Source organism: Vombatus ursinus, unplaced genomic scaffold (genome assembly GCF_900497805.2).
Source record: "Vombatus ursinus unplaced genomic scaffold, bare-nosed wombat genome assembly UNPS02014826.1, whole genome shotgun sequence".
Lineage (NCBI taxonomy): Eukaryota > Metazoa > Chordata > Mammalia > Diprotodontia > Vombatidae > Vombatus > Vombatus ursinus.
In genome coordinates, this window is record NW_020954604.1 from 8813337 (window position 1) to 8830594 (window position 17258).

The 17258-nt window shown below is 39.4% G+C and overlaps 1 protein-coding gene across 5 annotated transcripts in view; it reads left to right on the top strand.

Moving 5' to 3' along the window:
- The window catches only part of SUPT3H (SPT3 homolog, SAGA and STAGA complex component), a 663195-nt gene extending 647225 nt beyond the window's left edge, over positions 1 to 15970 (top strand). For all 5 annotated transcript variants that reach the window (XM_027838343.1, XM_027838344.1, XM_027838342.1 and 2 more), the window contains one exon: positions 14628 to 15970. In XM_027838343.1, coding sequence (XP_027694144.1) covers positions 14628 to 14669 — 42 coding nt within the window. In that variant the 3' untranslated portion in view covers positions 14670 to 15970. The remainder of the gene's footprint in view (positions 1 to 14627) is intronic.
- Positions 15971 to 17258: the final 1288 nt, after the last annotated feature.

Here is a 17258-nt window from a genome sequence, read left to right on the forward strand (position 1 = left end):
AATCTCCTGATAAGAGTTATGGAGATGAGAAGGCTGGAGGGTAAAGTTATTCTCACTTTTTATGAAGCCATTTTTGTCAGAGATTCTCATTACGCCTCACTCAAAAAGATTTACTTTTCTAGTCTCAAAAGAGGTTCTGATTTCATCATAGGCCTTCTGAAGTTTAGTTTGAAGGATAATAATAATGGGAACTGGCATTTGTATAATACTTTAAGGTTTGCAATGCCTTTTTTCATGCATCATGTCATAGGAGCCTCACACGATAAGGAAAATGATATTGAGACAGTTTAAGTGACTTGTCCAGCGTTACATAGCTAGTACATGTCTGAGACAGGATTTGAACATAGGTCTTCTTGATTCCAAATCCAATTCTACTAAAGGCAAACTGACTTAACAGTAATTCACTTAACAATAATTATTATGTCTTCATTATATCCAAGCTAGCTCACATGCCTTGGTAGTGAGATAGCCTGTGGGTCACAGTATCATTGAAGAGCTATGGAGGCATCATACGTTACTTATATTATCTCTTTGTAGCCTCGCAATAGCCCTTTGAGGTAGATACTACAGATATTATTATTGCCATTGTGTGAACAGGTAAACTGAAGCCAGAGATGGAATTTGAGTCAAGTTCTTCCTCACTCCAAGTCCAACGTTCTACCCATAAATGCCACATTGCCTTTTTTTTTTAATTTGGTTTGGTTTTTTGAGATTGCATCTCCCCATCTCACTCTTGCTAGAAGTTCATTGGTCACTCACAGCCCCAGTCCTACTCCTGCTCTGTGCAGAAGCCTGCCAGGAGGAGACCCTCCTTAGGAGGCCTCCCTGGGGCTTACCATATTGGTGCCAGACTTAGCATGAACACCCAATTGGCTTTAGTCCTCTTGCCTCTCAGAATGCCTTAGTTCAAGTCATCTACTGGCCTTTGGTTCTCCAGAGACAGCCTGAGCTGCCTCTAAAACAGGACATTGTTTGTAGTCATGACCTCTTTTATTCTTGAAATTGCAGGCACCTTCCATGATGTAGTCATCAATGTCAAAAGAACTCTAATAGCAAGCAGCTACTGGGAGGTAGTTTGGCTTTTTTTCTAAGCAGTGGATGGGAATGAATGCCCTTTGACCTCACCCCCAGCACCATCAGTCCTTGACTTGCCCTGTATCCTTGGCCAAATTACATGACCTCTCTGTGGTTCATTTTCCTTATCTGGGGAAACAGTACCAATCCAAATACATGACAAGTTATATCTTCATTATCTACAAACTAGTTCGCATGCCTTGGTAGTGGGATGATCTGTGGGTCACAGTGTCTCTGAAGAGCTAGGGAGGCATGGCCACTAGAGATCAATGAGCTCAGTAAGAGCTTTTGACAAAAATTGATTCATAGGAGGCAAGATGATATACCCCAGTATTTCAGGCGTGTTTCTGTAATCTCTACAGGCGGATTCCCTTTTTCATCCTTTAGTTCACAGTGCAGTACAGAAAAAGCACCCACCCCTGTCTGTACTTGTTCTCCCTTTCAGTAAACTCAATACCCATGCATGATGGGGAGTGGGGGCAGAAAAAGGGGGCCTGGTTATTGGGAAGAGGAATGCGAAAATTTCAGCTGTGTGACTTCGCACATGTTGTTCCAAATCTCTGTGCCTCAGTTCCTTCAGATGTAAAATGGGATGTTCCAACTAGGTGAACTTTACATCAGCCCTTCCAACTCCACCTCCTGTGCATCCATTGGCAGGGACTTCTTTGTAGCTGGAAAGTGGTTCAGCAGCCCTTTCTTAATGATATCATTGGAATAGGGAGCTCCCAATGAAGAAACTCCCTCTACTAGTGCAAATCAGCACCTACTCTACAACGTGGAGTCTGAGAGAGCTACCTGGAGCACTTGGAGATCAATGACTTACCCAGGGTCATACAGCCTGCAAGTCTCAAAATAGGACCCAGATTTTCCTGACTGCATGTTCAGGCTTGCCTTTCCACTCTTGCTTGAAATACAGATATTTCAATGCGTGAAACCACCTACCTTAATAGATGAAAAGGGGAACCTTCTGAAAATTTCACCTAAGGTCCATCCTTTATTTAGTCCTGTCTTAGAGCTAACACTGGAGAGCCTAGATGTAGTGAACAGAGGTGAGCCTAGAAAAGGTAGGAGAATAGGGGCTTATTGAGTACTCTTTCATTTCCAGTCGCTGTGATTATCCTAAGCCACCTTATAGGGTTATTTGTAGGAGCATTTTATAAAATTCCACATAAATAATAATGGAGACATCTGTCCATCATTGGCTCCATTGGTCAAATGAAAATGGACATTTTTTGTAATGGTTCAGTTTAAATTAATCTATTTTAGGACAAGGGAGCACTATGCTCTTTTATAATACTAGGAAGTAAATAATTTAAATAACCAAGGGGAAAATTCTGTGCCTACCCAAGAACTGTGTATCTGTTGCCTGAGGACCAGCCTCAACAAATGTGGAGAGGCCCATGCCCAGAAGGTTGACCACCAGCCACAACAGTGATGGGGCTGTGATCCGCATCAGGGGAGTCACCAGCTACATAAAATCATAGATCCTGGACAATGGAAATTCCAAACTTTCATTAAAATGAACAACTCATAATTCAACCTCTGGGAATAAGAACAGAATATAGTTTGATAGCCTGTCAAATACTAATTCACAAAGTCCTTCATCTGAATCTTTCTCACCTCCAGGAATGAAGTGGTCCTTAGATAATACTTTGCAACCATTGAAACATTTAATGGTTTATGCCAGAAGAAACACAATCTGGAAACATTCTTTTCTCTTGCTTTTGACCAAGTCTGGTATTTTCTGTCGAGATATTTCAAATAATTCTTAGGAGTCAGCTTCTACAAGAAGCCCTCTAATGGCTCTGCTGATCAATTTGTATTGATTAGAGGTCTCACAGCACTTTATTCTCTAGGGTGAGAATGAAATCACAGAGGAATTGTGCAGTGAAAAGAATGCTGGATTCTGTCCCAACCACTTATTACCTGAGTGACTTTGGGCAAGTCACTCACATTCCCTGGGCGTTCTCATCTCTAAAATAATGGGACCGAACCAGATGACCTCTAAGCTCCCTTCCAGCTCTAGGTCGCTGATCCTTAGAGGGAGTATCACCCCAGTGAAGTCACAGGTGGTGGAAGTGATTCACAGATGTTCAAGGCATGTTGTTTCAGTCTGCAGGTGTGTTTGTTTATTGTGGATTCACATTCAGAGTCACAGAAAGTCAGCATGGTATAATAGATAGAGGGCCAGCCTTGAAACCTAGAAGACCAGAGTTCCATCTTTCTTCTGACACAGAGAGGCTGTGTGACCCTGGGCAGATTCCCTAACCTCTCAGAGCCCCAGGCAGGTCTCTAAGACGGGAAGGTGCAGAACAGTGGCTAATCTACATTGGCAGAGAAAGCTCCTCATTGGGAGCTCAGCACATTGATGCAGTCACAGACCCATATCTCCCCCGCCAAAAAAAATGAGTCAAGGAGATTTTGTGATAACCAGGGATCTTGGCCCACAGGTTTGGAACCCCTGCTCTTCCTGACAGTGCGCATCAGATGACCTTCTGCCCTCATAAATTGGACCAGATTTTAAAAATCAGAGTCTTCTAAACAAAGCTGTCCATTTTAGAAAAATGCTGACAGTTTGTTTCTCAGCTCACCTACGATGGGGGTGGCTTAATTGCATAAAACAACACTTTACTCTTTGTGGTTCTTGATAGTTCAGTCTACTCTTGATTGTTCAGCAGCTTGTTATCCAGGTAGGGAGTTCTCCAGGTCTTGTGCATCTTCACAACCCTTCCCCCGCCCCCACCCTCACTTTGGAGTCCCTTACCATGTGGGCCATTTAGGGTTTGGTAGCATTTCTATCCAACAGACCAAAACAAGGTGTGTGGGTGTGTGTGAACCTCCAGCTACCACATTTCTGGCTTTGTGAGGTACTGTGGTTTAAAAAATTGAAATCTACTTTTTAAATGAATGTTTGGGGATTATCTATATTTGAGTAAACCCTGCTTTCCCCATCTTTAATAACAACAGATAATTAAGATTTTACAGCACCAGTGATTCCCATTTACTGAAAGGAAAGCAGTCTCTGATACTGGGAGGACTCTTGAGAAGTAACAGTCGTGTTTCAGAGATGGTAAAACCTGTAATAACATGACCTGTACTTTGCTTAATCTGCAAGCCAAATTAGCTGCCCCCAAATGTGGCTACCACAAACCAACAAAGGCCTTGCCCACCAGTGGGGTTACTGTTACTTCTGTCCTTCTAAGTTATCATTGCTGTTGGGGTTGGGTTTTTTTTTTTAGGCTCCATTATCACAATTGGAGTTTGCTAAACTTTAATTTCTCCTCCCCCAGCACTGATTGCTGCCCATTTTCTTATTCTCCATGGTTTGGTTTTTAATGCAATAGGGCTTTGCTATTCCATTGTTTGTTTTTCTTCCTTGCCTCTTATCATTGCTGTCCAAGGCCTGAGTACCTTGAAAATAGAACTGAGTAATATTGTACCAGAGCCAGAATAACACAAGAGAAGTTTATTTTGTTAGCTCTTCCATAAAGTATAGCTGTTTATCAGAGCAGCATCATTTTTAGCAACTGGGTACTTGAATTTTAAAATTTTGGACCCAACAAAACAATTTGACAGTGTTGTTTTAGAAGACTTGGATACTGTCTCTCTGGCACACAAAGCAGTTTAGCTTGATTGATGCAAAAGTTTACACCACTGGCAGATAAACAGTGAGTGGAAGCCCAGAATTGATCCCAGTGGAAATCCAGAGCTGATCTCATTGTAAGCATTCTGGTACAGTGTTGCTCACCCGTGGCTTACCAGGTTGCTAATTTATTTCCCTCTAGCAGTAACTGCTTGTGGTCAGATTACATAGGCAGTGAGTATTTGGTCCGAACCCACTTCTCCTTAGGTTGTATTATGTCTTGGCCATAGTTTGCATACTAGACACATATGGACATTTGCAAAATTGTTCATGTAGGTTAATATAAAAAAAAATAATAATAACTATCACAGAGCCCATTGTAGGTATAGACAAGACTTGAATTTTCCAATCTTTGCGCGTTTCGTGCTCTCCATCACTCACACACACACACATTTACAGCTTGCGATAATTGTGTACATCTGTGTTTTGATTGTTTATAGCATAAGGAAGCTAAAGAAAAGTTTGGCATACTGACGTGAGATGAACATTATGAACTGTATATATGTATGTGTATAGATACACAAAACATGCTGGTAAGAACTGTTTACATAAATGTAGCACTTCCATAATCCATAGTAGAAAGTGAACCAAAACTAAATTTCACAAGGATTTTTTTAAAATAACACTGTCCATCATTAGCTACTTAGGTTAATTATGTATTTTTATCTCCAGATAACTTGACCCATCCTTGCATGAGGCTTGACTGAGAAAGCTAGGGAAACAAGATAAGTCATCTTTTAATGACCACATCTTAGGGTTGACATTTTAATGTCCCCAAAACCTCAAATCAGCCCAGAATAACTTGTTTAATAACTCAAAGACTGACAACATTTCCAAATTCTGACTCTTTAGTAAAATAGGAAGAAAAATTGAGGGTAGATGAGAGCAGATTTAAAATGAGAGACCCCTTGTGTTTTAGTGGTTCCAGGTTATTTGCTAGCTAATGCTCCATCTTTTTCTTTTTCTTTTTCTTTTGTTTTTTTCCATTCTAGCAGCCATTGTCACATCCAAGAATGCTTCTTATTCAAAGGGTCAGGCTCTTTCCACTGTTCTTAAATAAGAGCTTATACAACCTGACAACTGGTTCTCAATGATTTTCACCAAGTATATATAATGTTGGAAAAACGCAAAAATATAGAACAAAAAAAGATTACAAGTAACCATGCTATAGGTCATATGGTTCAGCTTATAGTCTTTCAAATATCAAATAAAATTATCAAAAAGGAAGAGTCCCATGGTAATGTCACAAACAAGATATGCCTATTTGTATTTACATTTGCTAATGAAGTTCAGCCCTGATTCTTTCTTTGATTGGGAAGGCTCAAGCTACCATTTCAGCTTCTTTTGCTCTAATTAAATCACTTGCCCACCCACATTCACTAGGGTAATACAGAGGGTCACATTTTAGCTTTTAAAGAATAGTTGTCTTACTCCGATATGTTGCTCCCATGCTACAGAAATTTACATTATTAAAACAAAACATGTTTTTCATAGTACAGGCAACTCCCCACCCTATTGGAGGGGAACAGAAGAAGGCATGGTCAGTTAAAAGCAGTGTGCTATGATGGAAAAACAATGGATTTAGAGTCAGAGGACCAGCTGTGCCACTTACTACCTGAATGATCTTAGGAGGCAAGTCATTGTCTCTCTCTGGGCCTCAGTTTCCTCGTTTGAAAAATGAGTGGGGTTAGACCAGATGATCTTGGGTCCTTTCCCACTTTAAATCCTGTGCTCTTCAGTTTTATTGCTATAGAAAAGAGAAGGCTGAGTATAAACAAGGAAGGGGAGGGAGAGCAGAGTGTGTTGTTGTTGTTCAGTCCTTCTTGGCAAGGATATTGGAGTGGTTTGCCATTTCCTTCCAGCTCATTTTACAGATGAGGAAACTGAGGCAAACAGTTAAATGAATTGCCCAGGGTCACATGGCAAGTGTCTGAGGTTAGATTTGAACTCACTTCTGACTCTAGGCCTGGCACTCTATCCACTACACCACCTAGCTGCCCAGAGAGTGTATTATGCCAGAACTATAATTCCTATTTAAATGTAATCATAATTTGATTTTTGCTGTAGTTATTTTTTTTTGGTCAAGAAGAAAACTAGTAAGCCTAGCAGACTTGAGGAATAAATGCCTTTTACAAATGAAATTCAATGGGTTCCCCAATTCCCCAGTCCATCTACCTACAACATAGCTCTTCAAACACAAAATCCATTAAATCTATTCTTTTACTTATTTTAGGACAAACATAGGCTTCTCTTGCCCAGAAAGAGTGCCTAACCTTCACTGCCAGCTAAAGTCTAGTGTTTTGAACCTAACACAATCTCTTTCCAGACCTCTACCTAGTTCTCCTATAAAACTTTCTCTCTTGCATGTCTGAAACAGTGACATAGCCAGCAGCAACTGAACCAGTCTGGTGGCCTCCAAATGATCCCAGATGCAAGCCATCTGCCCTCCATATAATTGGGAAGTTGACCCTTCTTCAAGTGGTGATAGGGTAAAGGGGGGGGGACTGAGAAGGGGTACTCCAGAGCTTTTTATTTTTCTCTTATCCCTGGATTTAACCCAAATTGGCCAATTCTAAATACACCCATGCACAGCCACATTATTTTCTCAGCCTTGAATCAGATTCTGAGTACAATTTTCCCTAAGATTTCAACCAGAAACACATGGTACATGTTTAACCCCTTTCAGGTCTTAAAGGCTGTATGTAGTTTACTAAGTATCTCTATCACAGTACCTTTCAGCCAAGGTTATCAGCATCTTTGAAAATTATGCCCATCTATCTGGAAGTTGCAATAGTATGGAGAAGTGAAGGCTTTCTCCAGAAGCCATAGTAGAGTATTAGAAAAATGAAGAATGAAAACATACATCCCCTTACAGAGTCAACAGTTTAAGAGACTAAACTGCTATTCTAACCATGAAACCCTAATAGATAGGTCATAGGTCATAGATTTTGAGCTCAGGTTACACAAAGAAGGTGTAACAGAACCAGGATTCAAAATTCAAACTGAGAATTCAAACCAGGATTCAAATTCAAACCCTGACCCTAAATCCATTGCAACACAATGAGTCCTTCCTTATGTGCCTGGGATTAGAGGACTCAGAGTCCAACCCACTGTTCCATCTCTGTACCTCTCTATACTTGTTCTGACCTAATTTTAGGAATTCATTCGCCTGTTGGTGGTTTTTCCTGTGTGAATTATTAGCTCTCTTTAGTGGCTGTAACTTTGATTAAAAAGGCATTTAATCTTCTGTTTTATCTTCCCAGTTCCTCTTTTTGGGGTCATTCCTGTAGATGCTTTATTAGGGGGACAGGTAATGGTCTTGGCCTTAGAATTTCCTCACTGAATTTGATATTCATTGGTATATAAATTCTGTCCACTCACTTAGACTGGTAGCTCATCCCTACTTGACCATTTTGGAGAGTTGTCTGTGACACTGAGAAGTGACTTGCCCATGATCACGTGTGCTCTGTTCTGATACTGTCAGTCCAAATACCTTCAAGTCCTACCATCTTGGCCCTTTCTTATAGATACTGCTTCTGCCCCCCACCCCTACCCCGGCTACAGACTGCTTCTGGAAGTTTTTCTTCCTCCAACTCCATGTCTTCTACCAGTCTCTTCAGAAGCCAGGCTGTTCCCTTAGTTGGACTTCTGCTAGAGTGACTTTTAAAGGTCACCAGTGGGTGTGGTTTATCATTGTTCTTTCTATCCATTGGTCCCTTTCTGATTCACTTAAGGGCTCATAAAGGGATGACCTGACTGGCCCCATTTTTACAAGTAGGTTAACACCTTGTTATCAGGGCCCCTTTTCTGCAATGAGGTCCTAGGCTTTCAAGGAGCAAATGCCTCACAGAACCAACACATTCCAATATGTATTGAAATGCAGACAGATCATCCATAAATTCCTATTCACTGTGATATATAATAATATAGCTCTGTGGTCATGTTGCCTTTGCTGATAAGTAGCTCGGCTTCTGGTCATCTAAAGGCAAAAGAAAAATACTGAACAGATGGTCCATAACTAAGAAATGTTTGATGTAGATAATGTTATCTGGGTAAAGGGTACAGTCTACAGGTTTTCATCTCCATTTCTTTCCATTACAACTTACTCTTCTCATTCCTTTTTGTTAGGTGTTTGAAATACTTATTGTTTTCTAGGAAACTCAAGGGTGTCTGTTATACATATTCATATCCTTTCAAAATTATCATATGAGGATGCAAGAAAAGAAAGAATACAAAAAGAATGAGCCCAGAGTAAATTTCGCAGGTTAAAAATAAATCACAAGAGCTTGAGGAGTGGTGCAGTGGAAGGGGCACCAGGGTTATAGACTAAGGAATTGGGTTCAGATCCCAGTGCTGTTATCTGCTCCATGTTTTACATCTGACAACTCACTTAAGCCTCAGTTTCTTCAGTTGTAAAATGAGGGGTTTGGACTTGGTAACTTTGAAAATTCCTTCCAACTCTTAATCTGTGATCCTTTGTTTTCTGTCATAATGTAGGAAAGCCTTTGTACAAATAATTAAACAATAATTTTTACTTGAATCTGGTGTTAACATCCTCATAGATATATTTTGTAATAAGTAGAGTTCTTTATGCTGAAAACAATCTTTCCTTTAGATTAACTTAAGATTAACATATACTGAGTACATACTAAATGGAGGACAGCTAGGTGATGCAGTGAATATTTGAGTGTAGGGCCTGGAGTCAGGAAGCCTCATCTTCCTAAGTTCAAATCTGGCCTCAGTTATTTACTAGTTATATGACCCTAGGCAAGTCACTTAACCCTGGTTGCCTCAGTTCCTTCATCTGTAAAATGAGATGGAAAAGGAAATGGAAAACTAGTCCAGTATCTTTGCCAAGAAAACCCCAAATGGTGTCATGAAGAATCTGAAACGACTGAACAACAACAACAATGTACAAAATAATGATGGCCCATGAGTGTCCTGGTGAAATGAAGTAAGGATACCAGCCTGAGAAATGAGACTTGAAAATTTGCCTTGGATAGGTCTCCTGCAGTGAACTGTATTTTCAAGGCTGCATATTTTGATTTGACCAATTCAACACTGAAATATTTCCAGTCAATAGCATCTGTGTCCACCTATCAGGAGTAGTACAGATGTAATCACATAAAGCAATGTTAAACCAGCAGACCATGGAAAATGCCCTCATGAGTTTAGATAGAAATTAAGAACTACAGAGAATCATGAGTGAAAAGTCTTAAAAACTAAAGTTGATTCTCCCTCCTTCCTGCCTTATGACCATTTTGCTTTGCCAACTTTCAGAGATGCTTAATACGCTTCTGAGCTTTTTTTCACCCGAATTATCATTGGATAAGGGCACAACATTGCCACCAATCAATAATAAAGCTGTTGGTAGGATTAAAATTTAAGAAACCAGTATATATAAATAAGCAAGTTGGTTGGCTGTTTGGACCAAATGTGTACTTAATTGTGTTAAGTATTAAACAGTGAGTAGGGGGTCTTAGTTGTTTGTTTTTTTGTTTGTTTGTTTTTCCCATTAAACCAACCTGTGAAATTATTAAGAGGAAAGTGAAACAAAAGTGACTTGAGGAGTTTCATGGAAACTTACAAGACTACAGGGAAGAAATCTCCCTGAGGGTGGAGAAGGATGACAAAATTTGGACCTAGGGAACTGTGAAACTCCATCCCCAAAACTCATTTGCAGCTGGTACAGTTTATCTATTCATTCATCATTCAGCAAGCAGGAGATATGTGAGGGGCAGAGAATACAGACACTAAAAGTGAACACCTCTGCCCTCAAGGAGTTTCCTTTCTAATATGATCTCCAAGAGTTGCCTTAGCACTATGAGGTTAAATAATGTGCTCCAGAACATGAAGTTAGTATGTACTGTATCATACCATACATTTATAATTCCTCATTTTACCAGTGAGAAAACTGAGACACAGACAGGTTAAGTTTCTTGTCTACGTAGTAAGTGTCAGAAGCAGACTGGGAACCAAGGTCTTCCTAACTCCAAGGTAGCCTATTTCCAGTAAATTACACTGCCCTACTTATGTGAATAAAATATTTAAATCTGGTTTTGTAGAATTTATGGAATTGAAGTTCACAAATGGCAAAAAGGTATCGTCTTCCTCTTCAATAATTCATCCGTAGTTTTTCACTATGGGAAATACTCCAGAGATGGAGAAATTCTCATAATTCTCTTGTTCAGGTAAATGTGTAGATCTTGCACTATAAGATTTTCCTTTTCAGATCCCTAAAAGCTCTACCATACCAGAATGAAAATTAACTGAGATTGAGGGTTATAGCTCACATCTAAACCCAACTGATTGATAGCACACCCCTGGGCCCATGGTCATTACCTGCCCAGATTCTGGGATAAAGGCCCAAGGCTGATTCAAATTCAGACTATGCTACTGATCATGCTGACACCTTTCAATTTAATTTGATGCTAAAAGAAAGAAATGGATTCACAGAGCTCAAAGAGACCTTAATAAAAATATAAATAATTGAGATTTATATAGCACTCTGAGGTTTTTTACAAATCTTTTTTTTTTTTTTTCATTTTGATCCTCACATTAATCCTAGGAAGACAGATGCTATTATTGGCCCCATTTCACAGATAAGGAAACTCAGGCACAGGGAATTTAAGGCACTTGCCAATCATCAGACAACTAGGAACTGTTGAAATCCAGGTCTTCATGACTTCCAAGTCCAGAGCTTCATCTACTACACTATGCTGTCTCTAAGATAACTTGATTTTACAGAGGAAGAAACTGAATTCTAGAAAAGAGAAATGACTCACTCAAAGCCAAATGGAGACTTATTGACAGGGATAAGACTAGAACTCATGTCTCATGACACCCAGTTCCATCCTCTTCCTACCACTTCACACTGAGCAACACCCCGGGAGATAATTTTGTGAAACTGCCTTCATACTCCATATTCCCATTTTTTTCCTTTTCTCTCTTTGTTTTAGAACCTAACACCAATAGCATGTCATTTGACTCATCTCAAAGGTAACATGATGATATATGAGAATGGTATTTGTTAGTTGTTGTTCCAGAGAATGAATCCTACTGGTCCATGTTAGAATATTCATTCCAGTCCACATCTGTCATATGACATGAAGCTATAGGAACATAAACTACAGTGGAAGACTCTTGGAAGAGATGTTCAGAAAGCGACCTTTCCAGTGGCATGGGGCACTCATTCACTAATGGCCAGCTTGGAAACTTTTAAACTTGATTATTTCTTAGGTGAACTCAGCCAAGCCAACAGCTACCTTTGAGCCAAAAACCCTTTCCTGAACAGGGCAGAATTCAGCCATTTACCTTTCATAGGAATCCAACTTTACACTCAGGTTCATTTATCTCGGTGTAAACTGTACAGGCATTTTAAATATCATGTTTAGGTTAAAGGTTGTCACTGTGGTTGTAAAATTTAAAAATATCAAGGTCCGGGAGCTCCAAGTATTATTTTGGCGACCGTGGTGGAAGGAGCAGCTTCAAGGCCTGAGGCTTCCTCGCTTGTGGTTGTGGGGAGACACTTTATCCATTTCTGAAAGTTATTGGTGGCTGTCTGAGAAGCTCATTTAACACTATTCTTCAGTGCACAGTCTGGAGGCGGAAGTGTGATCCTACTGGTCCGTGTTAGAAAATTCATTCTGGTCTAGAAATGGAGTATGGGACAAGTGTAGAGCAAGGTCAGAACATAGCTCAAAGAAGTGAAGATAGAAACACGTTCTGTGCTTCCACTTTCCTGATCGATTCATCGAGAGTGAACTGCACCTGGGAACAGCCAACAGATGAGGGTTCAGCAGGCACTGGGAGAAGAGAGCAATATACTCATGGTTAAACAAGCACAAAGTAAGATTAATTGCAATACTTGGAGGGAATGAAGTTAATCAAATGTTCTGATAAACAAGAGATCCTTTTTGTGTTTTTGCACTCGTTGACAGTTCATCTAAAATGTGTCAGCGATAGTCTTAGAGTTAGAAGGCGTTGGACAGGTCATTTAGTCCAACCTCTGCCCCCTAAAGCAGCCTTAAGAAGTGGCCATCCAACTACTACTAAAATACTTCTAATGACAGGGAACTCATTTTCTTAGGAGTCAGTCCATTTCAATCATTGACAATTGTCATTTTTAGAAAATTCTTCCTTATGTTGAGCTGAAATCTGTCTCCCTGTAACTTCTACCCTTCTGGCCCTAATTCTGTGCCCTGGAGCTATACAAAGTAAGTCTAATCTCTCTTCCATGAGAAAACCCTTAAGAAATTTGAACACAGTTATTGTGCCTCCCTTAAACCTTGTATTTGAGGCTAAGCATCCCCAGTTCCTTTAAACAATCCTGAGGTGACTGGGGTTTTATTTTCACCTCATCATTCTGGAGGAACTTCAGTCAGTGTCCCTTTTAAAATTTGGTACCCAGATCTGAGCACAGTACTCTGAATGGGGTCCGTCTGAAACTATTGCCTCACTGATTCAGGATACTCTTTGGTAATGCAGACTATCATATTGGATTTTTTTAAGCACCCACACTATGTTCTTTGTTGATGATCCACTAATCAACACTCTTAGGCTCTTTCTAGCCACTCAACGAACTACAAATTCTGTGTCAGCATCCAACCCACATCTTCCCATCTTGCCTAACAGAGTATCATGAGAGACTTTGTCGAATGCCTTACTGAAATCTGGGGATACTGAATCTGTCACATTCCAATAATCTAATTATCCTTGCCTTAGTAATCATAGTGCACTGCATATCATTCAGTCATTTTTAAAGATTAAAGATTAAACCATGCCTTATATCATCATTCTAAACATAAATCCTTCCTATAGCGTCTTAGCTGGAGTCTAGCTGTTAAGGATGAGAGAGTTCACCTGATTATCTCCTGACCTCAGGACATTCCCTAGAGGTTTTTAATTTGTTTTTTCTCATGAACTTCTGATTCTGCAATGCTTGTTTTCCATCATTTACATCTTCTCCCTCAAAAGTGCAACATAAGCAAAAAATTTCGAATCACCAAAGGTCTTACTGATAACTTTAAGTATTTAAATTATTGGATGTTCTGTATCAAGGTTTGCAGGACAGTTTTAATTCAAAAGACCTGGATTTTTATTCTGCCTCACCCGGGTCTGAATCTGTGATTTCAGACCAGTCACCTAAACAGTGTGCCTCTGTTTCTCTGTCTTGTCAATGAAAGAAAAAGTGATATTTCACTGTAGTCTAGAGTGAAAAAAATGCTGACTTGTCTTTTTAAATTTGAATTGATTATGTCTCTGCATAAGCTTGGATTTACTACCTATTGTTTCCATTTCCTCTAATGAAAAGATTGAATCTCATCCTCTATATACAATCCATCATCTTATGAAAGATCAAAGTTTCTCCTACTGTACAGAGCTCCTCTGAGCCCACTTTATTTGGGGTGAGGCAGGGGGTGGGAAGAGAGAAAGCAAGAGGACTCGATTAGTGTCTGTTTACATAGCTTTGGACTGGGCCCATAAATTAGCCTTGGGAAGACTATAATGAGTCAGTGATTTATAGACTATTAAGATACTTGAGTTAGAAGTGATTCTTGAGCATGGTGAATAGAGAACATATGCCTATAAAGGACCAGCAGATTCAGCACAACATCCCTTCCACACCAGGCCCAGTCAATTAACAAAGCGGGATGTCATATTTTTGCATATCTACTGCTTGCCTGAAATAGAAGCACTAACCACTTGTTAACCACACTGATTTTTTTTTTAAACAGACAAAGCAGTTGCTTATGGTTTCACCACCAGAAATGTTCAGATTAAGCCCACTCTTAGATTGCAGCCAGCATGGTCTCTAAAACAGGAAGGAGGCTCTACTCTCCTCTGGCCTCCTTTTCCTTGTTGGAGCTGATGTGATAATTCATTGCAGCTTTTCTTTCTCTTTTGACAGAGTGCCTACCGCGGAAATGGAATGACTTTCTTAGCCTGCTAATGTGGACGTGGATATGACTACAGCAGCAGGAAAGGCAATGTTCTATGATGGTGATTTTTTTGGCCTGTCAGTGGAGAGGAGACGGGGCAGAGATACAGGTTGAGTTCTCCATCTGCTAAGGAGCCTGCTGTTTTGTTGTGACTATCACCAGGCTGACTCCAGCTCTTTTCCAGCCCCCTCAATGATTCCTCTTGTTTACCAGATGGAACACTGTGCTAATTAATGGCAGGATGTTTGGGATAGTGTGTAGGTGGACAAGAATGCAAATCACAGAATTTTGAAATTTGCAATGGATTTACTGTTGTGGACTCCCCTATATAAAAAACCATGGTGTGTGTGTCTGTGTGTCTGTGTGTCTGTGTGTCTGTGTATTGTCTGCATATTTTCATTGATACATTTTGTAATCTAACTTTGGGACAAAAAAGAGAAAACAAAAGCTGCAACAACTTTTCTTTTTAATATTTATCTGTGATATCTCCATTTTTAAAAATGAATATCCATATCAGGAATAGTTACCAATGCTCAGATGGGGGTCATCCGTCTGGCCCTGGCCCTTTCTGACCCTTACTTTCTCTTCCATCAGTCTCTCTGCTTTCACTACTGTTTCCTTTCTTTTGCCTCCTTTCTTCCCTCTTGCATTTCTTCTACCCATTCTTTCTATTTTTCTCTTTTATAACATTTATTCTCACTCTCCTCTCAAATCAAAAGATTGGAAAATGGTACCATTTCAGGACTCAACAAAGCCAGGGGGATATTAGAGAAGGAAAACAAACTCTTGATAGAAGTGTGAGATACAGGCCTTGAAAGGCCTATCCAGAGAGTTTGACCTCCATTTCCTAACAGTGGCTCTATATTTTGCCTTTCTCTTACATGCTTTCTAAAGTAGAAAATACTGTTATATGCAGAAAAAATAGCATTGGTTCCATATAAATTTGTAATACTTGTAATTCTTTTTGATTGAACTTGTTATCGATACCCATAGAACTTAGATAAGAGGAAATTTTGTCTTCAGTGATGTACATTTCACAATCCTGTGTTCATCATTGTTTCTATACACTTCCAAGAAACCTTTGTGAAGAATGAATAAAAGTGAGAAATAAAATCATTTGTCATCGCCTCCTTGTGAGTAAATACTTAAACTGTTCCATAATAATTGCATATGAGATCGCTCCATATTATTCTTGTTAGTTCACTCTCCTTTACCTGCTGAGTGTTGCTACTTCTGGAAAAAATCTGAATGGCAGGAACTAAAAACTAGGATATATAATATAGTAAGATTTCCAAGGGGTTTTGATGTTCCATCTGTGCTTGTTGAAATGTATGATTAAACTTTTCTTTTTATCATCATTCTTATTTTTCTTGGCATCCCTAATCATGGAAAATTATAAGCTTGCAGTAAACATCCCAACTTTTAAAAGGACAGCATTTATTGTATTTGGTTTCAATCTGCCAGGCTTATAAAGGGAATAAAATTTTCAGGGGCTGTTTTTTTCACATCAAAATTCCTTTTCTAGATGTATCACTCTTCCCCCCCCCCCTTTTTCCATTTAAAAGCATGAATGAGACAGAAAATATAAGTTTGGGATTTTTTTTCATTTTGTTTTACCTGATCTACTTGAAATCCAGAGAATGAAGACTCAACACACATTTCTCTCAGAAATATGACAGATCCATGTTTTTGTTGGTCTGGTGTATGTTTGTCTATCTTGAACAGCCTGACAGGTAATTATTTATAAAATCTGGTTTTGCCCAGTAAGTCCATATAATAACCTTTCACTTTTCAACATAAACCAGTGAGCTGAATTTAGAATAAAACAAGGCAGTTTATGTCTACCCTAGACCAGCCTAGATATTCCCACAATTGCTCAATATTAATTTTTCAAATTCTTAATGTGTTTTTTCTTTTCTACACTTGGTTCTTTCTCTTACTTTTATACCTAGTTTTTAGAACTGGAATATTATTTACTTAAGCTGTGACACAATAGAAGAAAATGATCATTTATTTTTCAATAAGAAAAAGTTTGGGATAATGGAACTTTTCAGAAAATTGTTATCTCTAGATTGAATTATTATATAATGTGGTGGCATCTTCTAATTGAAAGTGACCTTAGAGATCATAGGAGATAGGTTGGGATAGCAGAAATCACTAGACTTAGGTTTTACATCTGGTTCTGTCACTTAGGCAGCTAGATAGTGCAGTGGTTATAGTGCCAGGCCTGGAATCAGAATACTCATTTTCCTGAGTTCAGATCTGGCCTCAGACACTTACTAGCTGTGTGACCCTGAGCAAGTCACTTTACCCTGTTTGCCTCAGTTTCGTCATCTGGAAAATGAGCTGGAGGAGGAAATGGCCTAAACCACTCTAGGATCTCTGCCAAGAAAATCCCAAATAGGTTAACAAAGAGTCAGACACAACTGAAAATGACTCAACAACAACCTGTCACTTGACCACCTGGACCTCAGTTTCTTCATTTGTTGAATATGAGATGAAACAGTTGGACTGGAAGATCTAAAATCTCCATCTCAGCTCTCTCCGCCTATGATTTTATCCAGACCAACACTTTAATATTATTAATGAGGCTCCTACCT